At 34.0% G+C, this 17,107-nt stretch overlaps 1 protein-coding gene across 2 annotated transcripts in view; it reads right to left on the bottom strand.

Moving 5' to 3' along the window:
- Positions 1-17,107, bottom strand: part of PDSS2 (decaprenyl diphosphate synthase subunit 2) — a 211,833-nt gene that overhangs the window by 118,793 nt on the left and 75,933 nt on the right. Inside the window, exon 2 of one of the 2 annotated variants that reach the window (XM_011360692.2) lies at positions 7,102-7,236. The exons of the other annotated variant lie outside the window; for it this stretch is intronic. Coding sequence (XP_011358994.1) covers positions 7,102-7,236 — 135 coding nt within the window. The remainder of the gene's footprint in view (positions 1-7,101; positions 7,237-17,107) is intronic. 2 annotated transcript variants of the gene reach the window in all.

Genomic DNA, 17,107 nt, shown 5'->3' with positions numbered 1-17,107 from the left:
TCTGCTGCATAGAACTAATATTTTACTACGACTGTCAGGAATTAAGCACTGTTTAAAATGCAGAATTAGACACTGGACATTATCTTTGACTGTGGCTTCTTACTAGTCAACATATAGCTCTTCTTTAAGAAAAAGATTTAAACTTCTTCACCACTAACAAAACAATTTATATAGCTTGGATTTTTTATTTTTTATTTTATTTTTTTGCTATGATGTAGTCAGGCAAGCTAATCTATAGCAAGATATTTATATACAATAAACTAACTCTTAGCTGAGTAATTAGTAGTCGAGCCCACCTACTTTTTGTGGTTAATTATACTTGTTTTTGTAAGAGGCTGTTCTTATTTTGTGTTTTTCCAACAGCTCTGGTAGTGACTTCTGATGTACAGTACGTTAAACATAAAGAGTCTTCCCCTTTCTTGTTCAACATATAATTGCTGCAATTGTTCATGCTGTGTAAGTTGAAAATAACAATAAAAAGTTAATGAAGAAAATAAGTACTGGTTGTAATGAATTAGTAATATTATTAGATTTGTATCTGGAGTTTATTTTTATTGTTGTAAGTAGAATACAATCAATAGGGATATATAATCAAACTGCACACACTTCCATCTCTTGAGATCGCTCTGAAAAGGACCTGAGATATCTTTACCCTCAAAAGCTTACTCTAAATTCAATTATTCAGCATAATCATTTTAAATTACTGTCAATAAGCACTTCTCATTTTCCAGGTTCTTGTAGTACAATAAGATATATTTCTTAAATAGGTTTCCATTTCTTTATAAGTACGATATATAACTTTCTTTTAATTTTCAAGTTAATTTTAATTATATAAAGTAATATGAGTAGATTCTCTTTATTAAAAAAATTGAAATATTACAAATAAAATCCCCTTTGACTATTCCCCTATACCTATCCCCAAACATGCCCCCTGCTTACTTCCCCCAACCACTGTTATTATCAGGTAGGTAAGGTTTCAGCTACTCTTTTCTAAAGCATTTGTTTACATGTCATCATTTAAAGAAAAAGTAACAGTTTCTTTTAATGCTATATATTTCAATATTGTTTCACATTAATATAATTGACCCCTAAGTAAGTAATATAATCAACATGTTCCTACTTAAGTCTCATTTCTTAAGGGGCTTTTTGAGTTGGTCAATTCCCAAGGGAAATGCAGTTTGTTAATTTTGTTTGGCATTTTTAAGTGCTAGACAAATCCTAATGTGTGGCATGAAGGTGAGAATTGATAGTTACAACCTATTGTTACTATAATTAGAAATCATCAGAAGCTAATTAGTACATTAAAATGATAAATTATGAACTAAAATATCTGTACTGAGACCAATTCCCTAAATTTACAGATTAAAACACTTCCAAACTTGCTTCTTTCACAGCTTTTAATATTCTCCATCTCTCTTCTTAAATTAAGATTTCATGTTTCAAAATATTCTACAACCACTTTTCTAATAACAGCACACGAAGTCTGACTCAGATCAGTAATTTTATTGATATTTTCTAGATTTAACTTATAACTATGTTTATAATGCTTTTTCTGTGATAGTTCTTGAAGCTCAACAATTACCTTATCATGTATATCATTAATTAAACTTTAATCAATTGAATTAATACACTGAGTTGAAAAAGAATTAGCACAGTTACCAAGAAATTGATTGTATCTATTTTAACATGGATGGTAAACCTAAGAAAGCTAATCTAGAGATATCATTTTGCTCCACTTCTGCTTTATTTAAAAAAAAAAAATCTATAGTTTATGCATGTTCATAAAATATTTGATCTTGTCAAAGAGAGCAAAAGATAGAAGTTCAGGTCAGCTCAGGGACTCTAAAGCTCTCACTCTAATAACAGGACTAGGCTAACTACCTTCACATTCAGCAAGTTTTTACCAGTTTTAAGAAGTATAAATTAGTAAAACATGTATACAGTTAAAAATACTTCAGACCACTGAAGAGGACATAAAATGAACAGTTAAAGTCTTTCATCCCATTTATCCCCACCAGCTGCCCCTCCCCAAAGGTGACCACTATAAACAGCTCTTTGTGTCTCCTTTGGAGCATTTTTCCATGCATATAAAAATCTACTGCCCATCCACTCAAACTCAATGGGATCAAACCATACTGTTTCTGTATTTTGCTTTTTTCACATGATTCTTTGAGATCATTCCAGATCAGCTTATATAGATCTCCCTAATTCTTTTAAACAGACATTTGATATTCCCTTGCATCATTAACAACATATACTGGTCAGTCAAGGACTCTTTGATTAATTTTTTTTTTTTTTGGTGTTGTTGTTCTGTTAAACTATGCTACAAAGAGCATTATTATACATACATACATCTTTCAGCATTTATGTTAATATATCAGCATGCAATATTGCTAAATCAAAGGGTAGCTGGATTAAAATAAAATTTATAGCTATTATCAAATTACTCTCTAAGCAACTATACCAATTAACGTCCCTACTAACAAAGCATTCAAATGTCTACTTCCTTGCACACTCACAAACACTGGGTATCAAACTTTTTAATCCTTGCCAATCTGACAGGGGAAAACTGATTTTGTTTTAATTTGCCCGTTATGATGAAATCCAGCCTTTCTCCCTTTTGTTTACTAACCCCCTAGGAGTCTTCTTCACTGAACAGCCTGTTCATATCTTCTACTCACGTTTGTTTTGCACTACCTTCGTCCTAATTTCTTCTTCATATTCTTTTAAGATCCTCAATTGATTGGTTTACTAAAACTTTGCCCTTTGTCATGTATGCTGCAAATATTTTTGTAATTTTAGCAATTAGCTTTGACTGTATGGGAATTTTATTCCATTAAAGACGTATCTTTTATGTAGTCAAATGTGTTAATTTTCTTGTTTATAGGTTCAGCATTTTGGAACCTTTTAGGAAGGTCTTCCTTGCTTCAAGATTTAATAATAATTATTACATTATTATTATTATTATTATTATTATTATGCCATGATCAATTAGTCAATGGCTGCCATCTATGTGCTAGGAACACACTGAATGCTAGGGTAATATGGGGAAAAGAGATGGTCTAAACTATGTTTAAATATAGCACATAGAGCACACAGTCTTCTCTTATGAGTATTATAAATAAATACAAAAAAAATAGAAAAATGCTCATAATTTTATTCTTATTCATCATCTCACCTGCCACCCAGAAGGAACAGTCACTGTGCTGGTCCTCTAGCGGCAACTCACTTTCCTCCCTCTGCAAATGGAGTCGAGGGCAACACAAACTCAGAAGAGTCTAAAACCTATTAGTAAAATTCAAGCCATATAGATACCAGAATGGAAGCTGTAGATAACAGAGGTGAGTACATAAAATGTAGTAAAAGAAGAAATAGGTTAAAATATGAAAAAAAAAGTTAGGTTTTTAAAAAAACAATTACTAGATATTCTGCAATGTTATTTATGCTGTTATTTTTTGTTTCATTGTGATATTCCACTAAAACTTTTTTCCTTCTTTAAATGACACATTATGTATTGCTTTACATAATAACTAGTGAAAAAATTAAGACTGTTCCATGAAGAGTGCTGTAGAGTCAGATTATAGCTCATATCCTAAATTAGAGGTTGAAAAAAAAATAATAAGATACAGTCAGTCACTGTCAGACATAGTCCATGTCAAACTACTCTAAAAGGCACATACTGTAAAACATGTGATTCAAATATTTATTTTGGTCTAGAACACTTATGTTAACAGAAGTTTCAGTCATCCGAAGATTTAAATGGATACTATGTCCAAGATACTAGTGAGATATAAAGATGTATAAAGCTGGGAAATGGTAGTCTAGCTGGATATTCAGGAAGAAAAGAAAATGTGTTTGGCATACTTGTTTCAATCTCTTCTACCAAAGTTAACAAGAGGTGCTGAGAAATTTCAGGCAATGAAGGTAGTGAAAATAGGTCGTCTGTTTATAACTGCTAGTTAGATGAGAAAGAACTGTGTCAATTCTTGCTAAAACAACAGAAAGATGAACTATTAGTCAAAAAATTCACCTAAATTTCTTTAAATGTAATGTTACATTATTCATGTTATATTAGAGAAGTCTATACTTTGAAATTTTATGTTTTATAGATTGTAATGATTTATTTTTTTGTACACAAAATGAAAGTATCCTAGTATTAACAGAACAGGAAGTTATAAACCTATTTTCTCAGGAGTGGCTAGAGATACTTTTAAACTTAATTTAGTAATTTTATTGACTGATTATCTTTGTAACCAATTATTTTAAAGTCAAGATTGATGGAATAAACCTAATGCCCCATAGTCTTCTTGGCAAAAGGCTATAGTAGATGTTTATAGTGTATTTTTATAAATGTGGTTCTCATACCTGTTTTTCAAAATGTAGTTATTACATCTTAGCCTAAATTTTGCCTCTCTTGGCCATGGAAGTTAACTAGACATATCCACAAGTTCTACCCATCAGTTATAGCCTTAGGCCAAACAAAAGAGGTCACTTAACACACTTTTGGTCCCTTAGGTAATTTACTCAGGTTCCATTATCTGACATCAAAGTCAAGTTTACGAGAGAAAAAACAGCAACAATGTAAATCCCAGTAGTCTGGAGGTGAATTTAAAAAGCTCCCAAGTCAGTACTTTCCTCAAATGTTAAATAATTCACTGTGACATTATAGATACAAGCCTCCAGCAAAAGTTACACTTGAACAATTAAGGAAGCAGGAGCCAAACGAATGACTTCAGGGATAGAGAAACAAATTAATGGTTTCTCATAGGACTATGCCAAATTACGTTTTCACATTAACAAGCGTGTATAACACCCAAGCATCACCAGTGACGTACTGCATCAAGTTTGATTATAGAAAATAGCTTGGAACCAGGATTATTCATTCCCTAAATGTAATTATGAATTCTATATACTTGGCTATTTATATTATTTGGAAATTTTTTATATTCATAATGTACTCTTTTGCAAAGTTCTTTTATAACTGGCTTACAACGACCATCTACCAAATGCATTATGTTCCTGTGAAGAATCAGAAAGTGATGCAGCTGTGTCTTAGAGGCTAGGTAAGAAATTTGAAACACCAGATCACATCACAGTGCACTGTGTGCCTTTAGATAAGAGCACCTGCACAGCAGAAAGGGTACACACTTTAGAGTAAAACCAGGGTTTAAATGCTATTCTATCACTTCCTACCTAGAGGATTTTAGACAAGACTTAATCTCAGTATCAGTTTATATTTCTGCAAAATGGAGATGATTCAGTTATGCCAACAAATATTTACTAAATATCTATTATGTGTCAAAGAGTGCTTTGCATGGGTTATTCTAAGATTAGAGATAATAAAACATAGCTGGTGTTCATTAGAGGTACGTATGGTTACCCATTGCAAGAGCGGATGACCCAATAAAACAGAGTCAAAATCAGCAGACTGAAAACCAAGGGAGTTCCTAACAGGAAAGTGATACATGGGATACAACGTGATGTGAGGTCCATCTGCTTTCCAGGGATTAACAGGTTATTGGTATTTTCATTATGAATCTTTATGTGTTTTCTCTAGTTATTTCAATTAAACTCAATCAAGTGCTTTCTACAAAATTTATAAGGTAAAGTTTTGAGCTCAAATTCCAAAAGGTTGGGAGAAGGATATAGATGTATTAAAGATTTGCCAAGTTGCTTTCAATTCAGAAGTTTTTCAAAGACATCCTTACAAGAAGACCTTTTTTTTTGTATATTAGTTTGATGGCTAGTCTAATCTACAAGTGAAATAAATTCTTTGAATCAGACTAGAAAATCAGAATGGAAACAAAAACCATGAAATTTGGAAGGAAGAAAACTATAGTTAGAGCCTCAACTTTCCTCATTTGCCAGTCATGCCACTTTGAAAAAGACTCAAGATTTCTGAATCTCTGTTTTCTCAGGAGTAGAATGAGTTTCATAACAACTCTTATCTACAGAATTATTGTAAGGCTCAAATGAAATAACTGTCATAAAAATTACCAGTAACCTACAAAGTACGAAACAAATATAAATCATTTCAGAGTGAGTGGAAACTGAAAATGATCTCAAGATACATCTTCTAGTGAAGATATTTGTATGGATAAATGATAAAAGGTCTGCAAAAATTATCCTGGCTGGTCATTTGTAGCCACACAGTAATAATTTTGCTTGCTTGTTAATAAAGAAGGATCACTGGACTTCATAGCTGATAAGTAATAGTCATCACTAAGTATTATAGAAGAAAAAACATTTATGGATAAGGCCACTAAGAATAAAAAATCTAAAATGTGGATTAATTTGTAAAATAAATCAATAAGATATATTAACCATAAGTCAAAGTGTCTAGAAATGCCTCTTTTTGTGAGGAAAATTTCCTAGTCACCCATGTTTTTAGGATAGTTTTAATTTCATGTGCCGAAGTCCACCTGCAGATTGTTATTTCTATGGAGGATTTAACACAGTGCCAAGTGTACTACTAAGATTAAATAAACTTATTGCTGATATGTTGTTACTAAAAAATATACAGTGATTTTTTTAAAACAAAAATGAAAATTTGAAGATTGTTTTATATGCAACAAAAATACATACTTATAAATTTTTTAATCTAAATGTGTGAGGTGTAAAACTTTCTTACTCTAGTAACTTTAGTAAAAACCTCTTCACCATAAAAATAAGCAAAATAAAAGATATAGCACTGAAGTAGATTACTTCTGCTAAAATGGTAATCACATTATTATTTTACAACCAGCTATTATTTTGAGTAGGTCTAAAAATCAAAAATCCTGGACTAAGTGACATAAAGATCTCTACAGAGATGCAATGATACTGTGATGGGGAAGGAAATGTAGTGATGAATAGAAATTTTTAAACATGCAAGTGTTTAACACAAATGTATAGGTAAATTTACCAGAGTGATGCATAGAGCAGCCGACTCTCAGATTTGTTAAGAACAATAAAAATCCACATTTTTAAACCTTACAAAATATTTTAATCCATCTTCGAATCAGAGAATGACAAAGTACTAAACAGTGATTTCTACTGCCACTGCTCAGTAAAAGAAAACACAATTTAGAGAGCAATGTCAAAAAAGTAATTTCTTCTTACCATGAATAGATCCCACTGACCATGTCATAGTTCTGACATGAATCATTCACGCTGCTGGGCCCAGCTGCTTTAGAAATAAGTAGCACCACCAAGCCCCTCAACTGGAGGTTATTCCGGCTGTCTTGAACAAACCCCCTGCCAACAAGTAAGGAAAGAAGATTAATACACCCTCATAAGGTCAGATCAAGTTAGCAAATTGCTGCAAATATGCCCATATTTCCAAAATCAGACAATGGAACTTATTGAAAAGAAACAGGATTCAGAGAAGAAAGAGCTAATAGGAGGAAGCAATGAATTCAGAAAACAACTAGAGAAACCCAAGGCTAGTTTTAAAAGTGACGATCTGAAATTATGAGACTTGATGATCTAGCTTCCTCCTCTTTCTGGTTTTCCCACTGTCTATACCCTACCTTGCAGTATTAACCATTTGCTCTGATAACAAGAGGAATCCATAGTTTTAAATTGCTTGTGGTAGTTGATAGCAACTGACATACAAACCAAGTGGCTGCGACGAAGAGATATTATTTGGTGATGGTGTTAAGGGGGAGTGATAACAAAATGATTTCTGTCTTCACAGGTAGAGAAGAAGCTGAGAGAATAAAAGGTTTAAACTTAATCCAAATGACTTAAAAATGTATTTGAGAAGTAAAATGGAAATGAATGTAGTGAGCAAATATCTTGCCTTTTCCTATTATTTATGCAAAGCATTATCTTTCTGGACAACAATAAGGCTTCAACTTAGAATGTCATAATTTTTCTTATGAGGATTGAAATTTTACAATTTTTACAATAACTAAGGCCAGGAGTACTTTCCAGGAATATATCGATTTTTTTTTTAAAGATTGCAAATATTTGTCATATAAAAACCAAGTGGCATCATTCAAAAAAGAAAGAAAATTGTGGGCAATATATTGTAATAAATATTTAGAACAATATTCATGAGCACTAATCAAATAGATTATATTGCAGAACACATAAATAATATACAAATATAATTCTTGAATGTGGTGAAAAACATTAAAATGTTGTATTATAATACTTCATTGAATTCATAAGACTTCTTTGGTGAGTTTTGAACAAAGAACCAATAGAAGTTTTAAGTTAACTAAGCCAAAATTAATGAGTTAGTCCATTAGTTAAGAAAAAAAATCTTCACTCCTCATGCCTCTAACAGAAAATTTTAAAAGGGTCCCTTCTTTCCCTTTCATTAGTTTCAAAATAAGAGAGATCTTCAAGCTCTCTGCAAAGTAAAAATTATAGCTCTTTCTCTAATTATATTTTCTTCTCAATCTAGTAAGTGATCTTCAGCAAGCTAGAAGGGTTAATGATTTTTAAAAAGAAGTTCTAACTTCCTAGGAAAGGCAGTTAAATTAAGGTAATTAATGCTATGTCACAGTAGAAACAAATAATCATCAGAAATGCCCAAAGTTTTTTATTATGGTGTAACAACCTACTTAAATCCTATAGACCCATGAACTGCAGGGAGGCTGGGAAGCATCCTATTTTAAAAGAAGAAAATGTAAAATGGGAGCTCTTTCTAAATTTTTTGCTTTAAACTACAAATTTTAACTTAGGCTATTAGATCTTTATTTATGTATTACCTTATTACCTAAGATGAATCTTTGTATTTTTCATTCTTGTAATATAATATTAAAGAGAAGATCTGAATAGGTTCTTAATTCGAGAAAGGGAAAAGAGGAGGCTGTGTGTGTGTGTGTGTGTGTGTGTGTGTGTGTGTGTGTGTTGGGGGGTTGAGTCTGGTTAGGGATGAAGGATATGATGACACAGTAAGAAATCTAAGAGGCTAACCTTGAGACAAGTCTGACAGAGTTTGGCTGATGAAACAGCCCTGGCAACATTTCTGGCAACACTTTCTTCAAACTTCTCAGAGATGAGATCTTTCAAAAGGGACACACATATATACTAACAATAACAACAATAATAACAACAGCAGCAGCAGCGGCAGCAAGAAACACTTATATAGTACTTTATATATGCCAGGAACTATTCTAAGCATTTTACTACATACTAACTAAATTAATTCCAAACAGCTCTAAGAGGAAAGTACCAAAATTATCCTGATTTTACAGATTAAGAGAATGAGGCGCACTGAGATCAAGCAACTTGCCTAAGGTATCAGAGCTAGTAGGCATTAGAGCCTTGATAGAGCCAGGATGTGAACCCCAGCCAACTGGCTCTAAAGTCTACATACACTGTTAACTACTATTCTCTACTGACTCTTCATCTGCTTTATCTCATGTACAAAACTTTTGCGAAGTCAAACTAGAACAGTGCTGCTTTAGAACCAGATTTGAAAATCCTAACAGTCTCTAATTGTATGCCTCAGATTGTCACCTTTTCTATAAAATGAGATTAATAATGTCTACTTTCCATAGTCATTGTATGAAACAGGCAACATAGGTAAAGTATATAACACTGTGGAAGCACAAGGTAGTTGATCAAGTGATCAGAAATTTACATTCTCTTTCCTTATTACTTTTTTGCCATCTATTTATTTCTCAACTCCTATTTTCTCTTTCATCTATTTTGTTTTTCCTTAGATCTCTCAAAGTCTTCCCTACTGTACCAGCATATATAATTTCCTATAAATATTGTTCCCTTTTCTACCTCCAAAAATAACAAAAGTTAAGGAATTCTTCATCTCCCCCACCCCCACCCCTTAACATCATATATCATTGAAGCACGTGCCACTTTCAGAATGCATTAGTGAAAAGGCCAGGAAAAGAAACTACAGTGGACTGGTTAACAGAAATCAAGAGAGCAGTCAGAAAAGTACACCTTCTAACCATTAATTTTCACATAAGACAGCAGTTAACAACATGGAGAATAGATTAACAGCTTGAGTAAATTATATAATCATTTCCAAAACACCGCTTCTTTAAATTCACTCCGTTAACATCCTTAAAAAGAAGTCCTAAGATAACCTGATAATGTCCACAGCTCAAAAATTAACTCACAACCAAAAGAGAACAAGAAATTTTTCTCTGAGCATAAAAAACCCCAGGGTTCTAAATTTACAGAGATATTATGTTTTATATACTCCAGGTCATACTTTACCTGGAACACTATGATTTATTCTCAGTGTCTCTTAAGGAGGCACTGACAAGCTAGAGCATATCCAAAAGATGGTGAAATCATATACTGCCACATGCTTGTCTGAAATAAACAAACGATGGATGCGAGCTTGGAGAACGGTGAAGTTGGTGATCTCAAATGCACTCAGTCAAAAATACAGTGAATGCTTACTATGTGTCAGGCACAGTGCCAAATAGTGGAATGACATGATGAGCCCTGGTGAACTGCGGTCTCCTTCTATGTGAAAAATACACTCTGGATTAAAAATCATAATAAAATGTGGCATGAGCTACTTTAGGAGATGAACAAGGCCTGAGAGAGCACAGAGAAGGGCTAACTAACATAACTGGAAGTAATGAGCTGTGAAAGAGACCTCCCTGAGACCTAAAGGATGAGGAAGATGTAGCCAGGGGAGCTGAAGCAGGTAGGGGACATAAGACAAAAAAGTGTTCCAAAGAAGACACAGCCTATGTAAAGGTTTACAGGAGAAGGAGGAGGACACAGCTATTTCCAGAATCAATACAGCAGGAACATAGTGTGTGAACGGAAGAGTTGGGAGAAGTAAAGCTAAAGGAGTCCACGATGGCTGTCTATTAATTTGAAAGGGTCCATATGGATAGCTGACAGGCCCAGTGGGTATCACTTTAGAGACTGACTCATGGATAGAGAAAACAGTAGGCTAATTTTGGCTTAACATGAAGAAACCAAAAAAGAGTAGCCTCTGTTGATGCTGAGTCCCTTATTAATAGAGGCTCTAATGTGTTGTTCAAGAAGCTTCAGAGCCTCTGACAACACATTAGAAAGAGCCTAGACTATTTGATATCAGAGTTTTTTTTATTACTCTATCATTTGTTATGATCTCACTTGACTACATTTAATTATCTAATATTCTCTTATATATAATAGGTATAAAAATTGGAATGATCCTTTATTGTCACCCAAATGGCATAAGTAAAAGCAATATTTAATATTTTGTAATCTTTATCACCAAAGTTCTATAGAACTGTGTTTTTTAACTAATATAAACAAACATTTATAACTCATTCATTCATTCAACTAATATAGACTGCACACCTTCCATACATCAGGCACCGTGGTAGATACAAATGCGATGGTGAGCAAAACTAGGCACAAAGCTTGTGGAGCTTACAATCTAGTGGAAGAGACTGGTAATAATGAAAGAATCACAAATAAAAATAAAATTGTAGTAGCAATAAACATCACAAAGTAAAAAGAGAGATGCTATGAGAGTTTATAATTGGAGAACTAACCTAGCCCGTAAAGTCAGAGGTTTCCTTAGGAAGTGATAGACATAAAAGGGGGATGTGGGGAGGGAACAGGTAAAGGGAGGGTATCCGCAGCACAAGAACGAGCATATTCAAGGCTGAGAGCACTGTACAAAATGAGGCTAGAAGCAGACAGGGACAGGATCACAAAGGTCAAACGGGCCATGATAAGAGGTTAACTCTTTATCCAAAGAACAATGAGAAGCCACTGCAATATTTTAATAAGCAGCTAGTGACATAATCAGATATTTTTAAAAAATAAACCAAAAAAGAAAAAATATCCTCTATTGTCAGTAGAAAAACAACTTGGGTAGAAGGGGGAGGAGGAAAACAAGTGGGTATGAGGAGACCAGTTAGGAGGCTTTTGCAGTAATCAATGAGAAATATGGGGTAGCTTAGTAGACAAAATAGAGATGGACTAAATCTAAAATAATATTTCAATTCAATTTGAATAGTTGTTGGAAACTACGTAGTCTTGGAAAACTAGCTCAAGTAGATATATCACTAATTTTAAATAATATCATCCTGAAAAATCTGTAAATTGCATTTTGGAGGGAAAACACTTGGCTCCTCCAAATTCTCCTCTAGATCTACAATAGATAAAGAGTAAACATAAATATTCTAACAGCTATACAATTTCATGGAAATAAGGACTGAACGAATAGGTGAAACTTTGTGTGATGCAGTTTTTTATACTCTTCTCACATTACGGTTTCTATGGCTAACTGCAGTTCTCACTACATCATCATATCTTCCCACAACTATTAGTTAATTTCTTTTCCTTAACTTAATCCTAAAATATTTCAAATCTTCAAATCACAGCTGTGGTACATTTCCATATATCCTCTCACGTTCTATTTCTTAAACATATGTATTAAGCATAAGAGGTATACAAAGAAATAAGAGCTGTAATAAAAGAGCTATAATAATAGGTTCAAAAAATGGTTAAATTGAATAAGACAGGGAAAGATAGTAGAATAACAAAAGGCTGTCAGTATACACAGGAAGAAAGTCAATTGCTTCTTGTTAGAAGTGCCCCTCACAGCAGAGGTAGCATTCAGACCGAGTCTTAAAAGAGGGTCAAATTTCCCTGAACAGGGAATGGAGGTAGAAGCGAGGTGGGGTTATTGGAATGGAAAGAACGGTATCTTAGGAGAAAGATATAGGCTGTGCAGTGATGAGAAAGTGGAAGAACAGGGAGCGGGTTCAGGAATTGTGGGGCTATCTATTTGGACAATGTGTAAATGTGAACAAGCCCAGAAAAACAAACCTAGAGAGCGAAGGGCCTTAAAGTCAAGTTTACAATTAGGATTTTATTCTGCAGGCAATCTGAAGGCATGGATGGTTTGTCAGCAAGGGAGTCATGTGATTAGAGCTAAAGACTAAAAGTTACTCTGGGCCCAATACTGTTACTGTGACAGTGATGTGTTGGGTACCATGAAAAAGAGAGGGAAGATGAGTTTAGAAAGAATTTCTTCCAATAGTCCAGGTGAGAGATAATGAGGGCCTAAATTAGGGTAGTGGCAGCAGGGATGGAAAAGAAAAGCTGAATGATGGCAACAGTACAGAGGTGGAACAGGATAGTCTGGCCAACTGACTGCATGAGGGAGACACCGAGAAGGCATCAGGAAGCAAAGAAAGGTAAAGGCTGAATTTAAGATTCAAACATGTTTCCTGGAGGTGATGATGCTAGCATTAGCAAGGATTGGAAAGAAGGAGAGTTAATGGGAAATTAATGAGTTCAGTTTTGGACATGTTAATTTTGAATGCAAGAAGGACTTCCAGATGGAGATGCCCAGCAGGCACCTGGAAATGGCTGTGGGTATAGATTTGGGAAGCATCTTCATTAGAGGTGATGGCTGAAACAGTAGGAATTGATGGATGAGTTTTTGAGAAGAGATAAAAGAGAAAAGAAGGAAAGGGAAGAGAAAAGAAATCTTGGAGAATTCCTGTACTTAGGGGACTGAGGAAGAATGAGTAACTATAAAGGAATACAGTATGATCACAGCAAATAAAAAAGGTCTCCACAGACACCCAGAAAAAAGGATGACCATACATGCACAATGGAGGCAGAGAACTTTAACAGTGCAGTGTACAGAAACTAGCGCCAGTAGTTGCCCCTTCCATAGGTTTTGTGGTCCTTATTATAAACCCCGAGTTTGGCACCTAAAACACTGAATAATAAGAATGGTAACAACAATACAGACAACAACTACAGCATACTATAGTGCCAGGCATGTGCTTTACTTCTCACAAAACCCATGCAAGGTAACTGGTAAATTTCTTTATAGATGAAGAAAATTATTAAGAAGGCTTAGAAAAGTTAGTTACTAGTCACACTAGTCAAGTAGTAATGGAAGTGCCAAGATTTAGATATAATTTGGACTGCAAAGCCCAGGCTCACTATGCTTTCAGCTTTTCCATTTATTTGTTCACAGGTATTCACTCATAAGTCTGTGAGAACCTTAGGGGCACTGAAGCTGAATCATCTTTGGATGCCCAGTAGCCAACAGAGTAACGAACATAGAATAGATCTACCAAAAAAATAATAGGGAAGAGAATAAATAGCTTTGAGATGCACAGCAGCACTCTCCATCTTATACATCTCACCCAAACAAACCTATTACACACCATTCCCAACTTTCCTTATCTCTCCTGTTGTCTATTTGCTACATTCAAGCATCCAGCTCTGAAGTCTTGAGTCCTTTTTTCTAAATCATAGTGGATTCTTTAAAAGTGACAGCCACGCAGGAGAAAAGCCTCAACAGGTTCTAAAAAGTATGCTGAGGTTTATTTTAATGCTATATTGAAAAGTTATTGTATATAAGAATTATGCTAGATTAAAGGACCTACTCCATAAGTTTCAAATAGAGAAAACTCAATAATTGGAGTGTTTATGTGTTTCGTTTCTTCATTTCTGATTAATCCACTGCTTCATCAGTGCCCATGAGAGAAGGCTGCCCTCACTTTGAGCAGAAAGCAGGGGTAGTTCCAGATGGAGAGTTGAGGTAAGATGGCAGAAATGGGGCATGAGAGGAAACTTTTGAGATTTATGCTCAAGAGTTCAGAATTCTAACTTATGCCAGTGACCTAAACCACAGTCTTTTGGTAAATTTATAATCAAATATTAAGGAAACAATTTACCACTTTCAGGGACCCACACCCTTCTCTAATCAGCTAAAAACACCTCAAATAAAACCGAATGAGAACGAATAAGCACTGTCCAGACTCTCGAGGGGAAGAACCCCCTCCAATAAGAACACCCCTAAAAGTATGGTGTTTCACTCTTTCATTACCTCACTTTTAATATATCCAATTCCAATAAATCAATCCAGAAAATGTAAGCATAAAAGATGGATGTCAAATCGAACATACATGAGGTGGGATTAAGATTAAGATTCCTAATAATGCCTGTAACTGTAATCCCTAGTTAAAATTTTAAAAATTTAGATACAGATAACTGAAACAAAAGATTTGGCTACAATGTGCTCAGTTTTTGTCAAAGAACCATAGGAATATTCTGATCTTTCTTTTTTTAATGCTGACTACAACCTGCTAAATTGTGACCCACTAATGAGTTGCAACCTGTAGTTTTTGAAAAACAGTGTTTTAAGTCATGTGATATATTAAGTATGTGATAAATTAAGTCAAAAGAACTGGAAGTATAATGTAAAATAATTATATAGGAATAGAATTATCACTATTTAAAAATAGAAAACCTGTCCATACACGAACAAATTTAAATGTTGCAGCGAAGCATTAAATTTGTTTAATGACATGGGAAAATATTTAAAATATTAAATGAGAGGACAAAAGAATATGAAACTATATTTAATACCATATTATCTCAATTATGTTTGAATACATGTACATATACATGTATATAAATAAGGCCAAAGATGAATACTAGAAATAAATATAACAAAACACTAACAGTTTAAATCTGGATGTCATTATATAGGTGCTCAATATACGAAGTGCTCTTGTATTTTTCTGTGTGTTTAAAATACTTTGTTTAAAAAATGAAAAGAAGCAAGATAGGAAGAAAATACTCCCAAATGGTAACAAGTGTTAACAGAATTTTAGGTTAAGGGTAATTTATTTTCTAAACTGTATAAGGACACAGATCTCTTTGTAAATCTGGAGAAAAAAATACTGTATTATAAAAATAACAGAATTTTAAGAAGGCAGATGACTTCCTATATTATAGTTGTATTTCTCATTTAAAGAAAAAATTTAATCCACACTTAATGAACCCCAGAGTTTTATGTTGGGTGCCTTTTGGGTTCTCATGTTACACCTTTAATTCTATAAGATTTAGATACAAGGCCAAAGTTTAAACAGTATCAAAGAAGTGATGTTAAGAATATTTATATAATTAGCAATTCAATGACAGTGATATTACTCAGTTGTAAAAGACAAAAATTAACACTCATGGAAATTGTTTTAAAGCACTCTAATTTGAGGGAGACTAAAAATAGTTTGCATGTCACAGATTTTTATATAAAATTAGCAGAAGAACTGGAGGTTAATATCCATTGACAAAATGACCTAAATTGAATTATTCCTGACATATCTATCCTGAGACTAAACTGCCCTAGACTTGAAACAACTTTAGGGCCTGAGGTGACCAGCCTTTAGAATCTCCAAGCTGTAGCTGCCATTGACATGGCTCGAGGGCCACATGCACATCCCACCTGAATTAAATCCCTGAGGGACAGCAGGCCGAGGAACTGCCTGCCCCAAGCCCTCCTAAAGCTGCAATTAGGTTTGATGGGCATGTGGCAGAAGGCAGGCGCTGGCAAAAAAAAGAAGGAAGAGTAGAGAAAGTAGAATGGGGGTAGGGCATAGGGGTTGTTGAACAAGGGGAAATCAAGCGGGAGCTTTTCAGTAATGGTTTACTGGACACAACAGTTTAATGAAATATGATTAAAATTTAAAAAGAAGTATAAAATAATGTCATAATTGAGTCTGCAGTAGGATGTCAGCTGGCCACCTTAGAATTAAACCACCACCAGAAAACAAAACAAAACCACAAAGATTTACCCACTCTAATGGTAACTGAAGTTTTATTTTAAAATAATAAAGTAGTAAAATAGAGCCATTTTTAAAAGTAATATTTTGGTCATACTGAAAACTGTTAAAACTGTTAAAACGATCTCACAGAATAAGTTTTACATACAGACCTCTTTTGTTCACATTTAAAAAAAATCTATTTAGTGTTGAAGCAAAGGGGTAGAAAAATTGAGTGCTGGAATACAGGCGTCATTACACTACACAGACACACGAGACTCACACCACCACTCAAGCAGGGACACTGGCTGAGAACTAAAGTGCTGTGAATTACACCTCCCACTACCACAGTCCTTCTGTGCAGAGATAAATCAACCAGACTTGAATGAGTGCTCTCTTAATGCTCAGTGCTTTTCTCAACTCGCAGTTACAATTTGAATAGACAACTACTCAAATTCAAGAGAACTGCTCTCAGATTAATCTTCTATAATTCTATAGTTTTACTTGGCTAGTATTTGAGCACATTTTTATCAAAAACAATGTCTCGATGTAGTAATGAATATTTATTATTTCACCTATCAGTCCTATTAGCTAATGAAGGTGGTTTAATT

Source organism: Pteropus vampyrus, unplaced genomic scaffold, assembly GCF_000151845.1.
Source record: "Pteropus vampyrus isolate Shadow unplaced genomic scaffold, Pvam_2.0 Scaffold58, whole genome shotgun sequence".
Lineage (NCBI taxonomy): Eukaryota > Metazoa > Chordata > Mammalia > Chiroptera > Pteropodidae > Pteropus > Pteropus vampyrus.
Note: the sequence above shows the minus strand (reverse complement) of the source record. Positions and strands in the feature narration are given on the sequence as shown.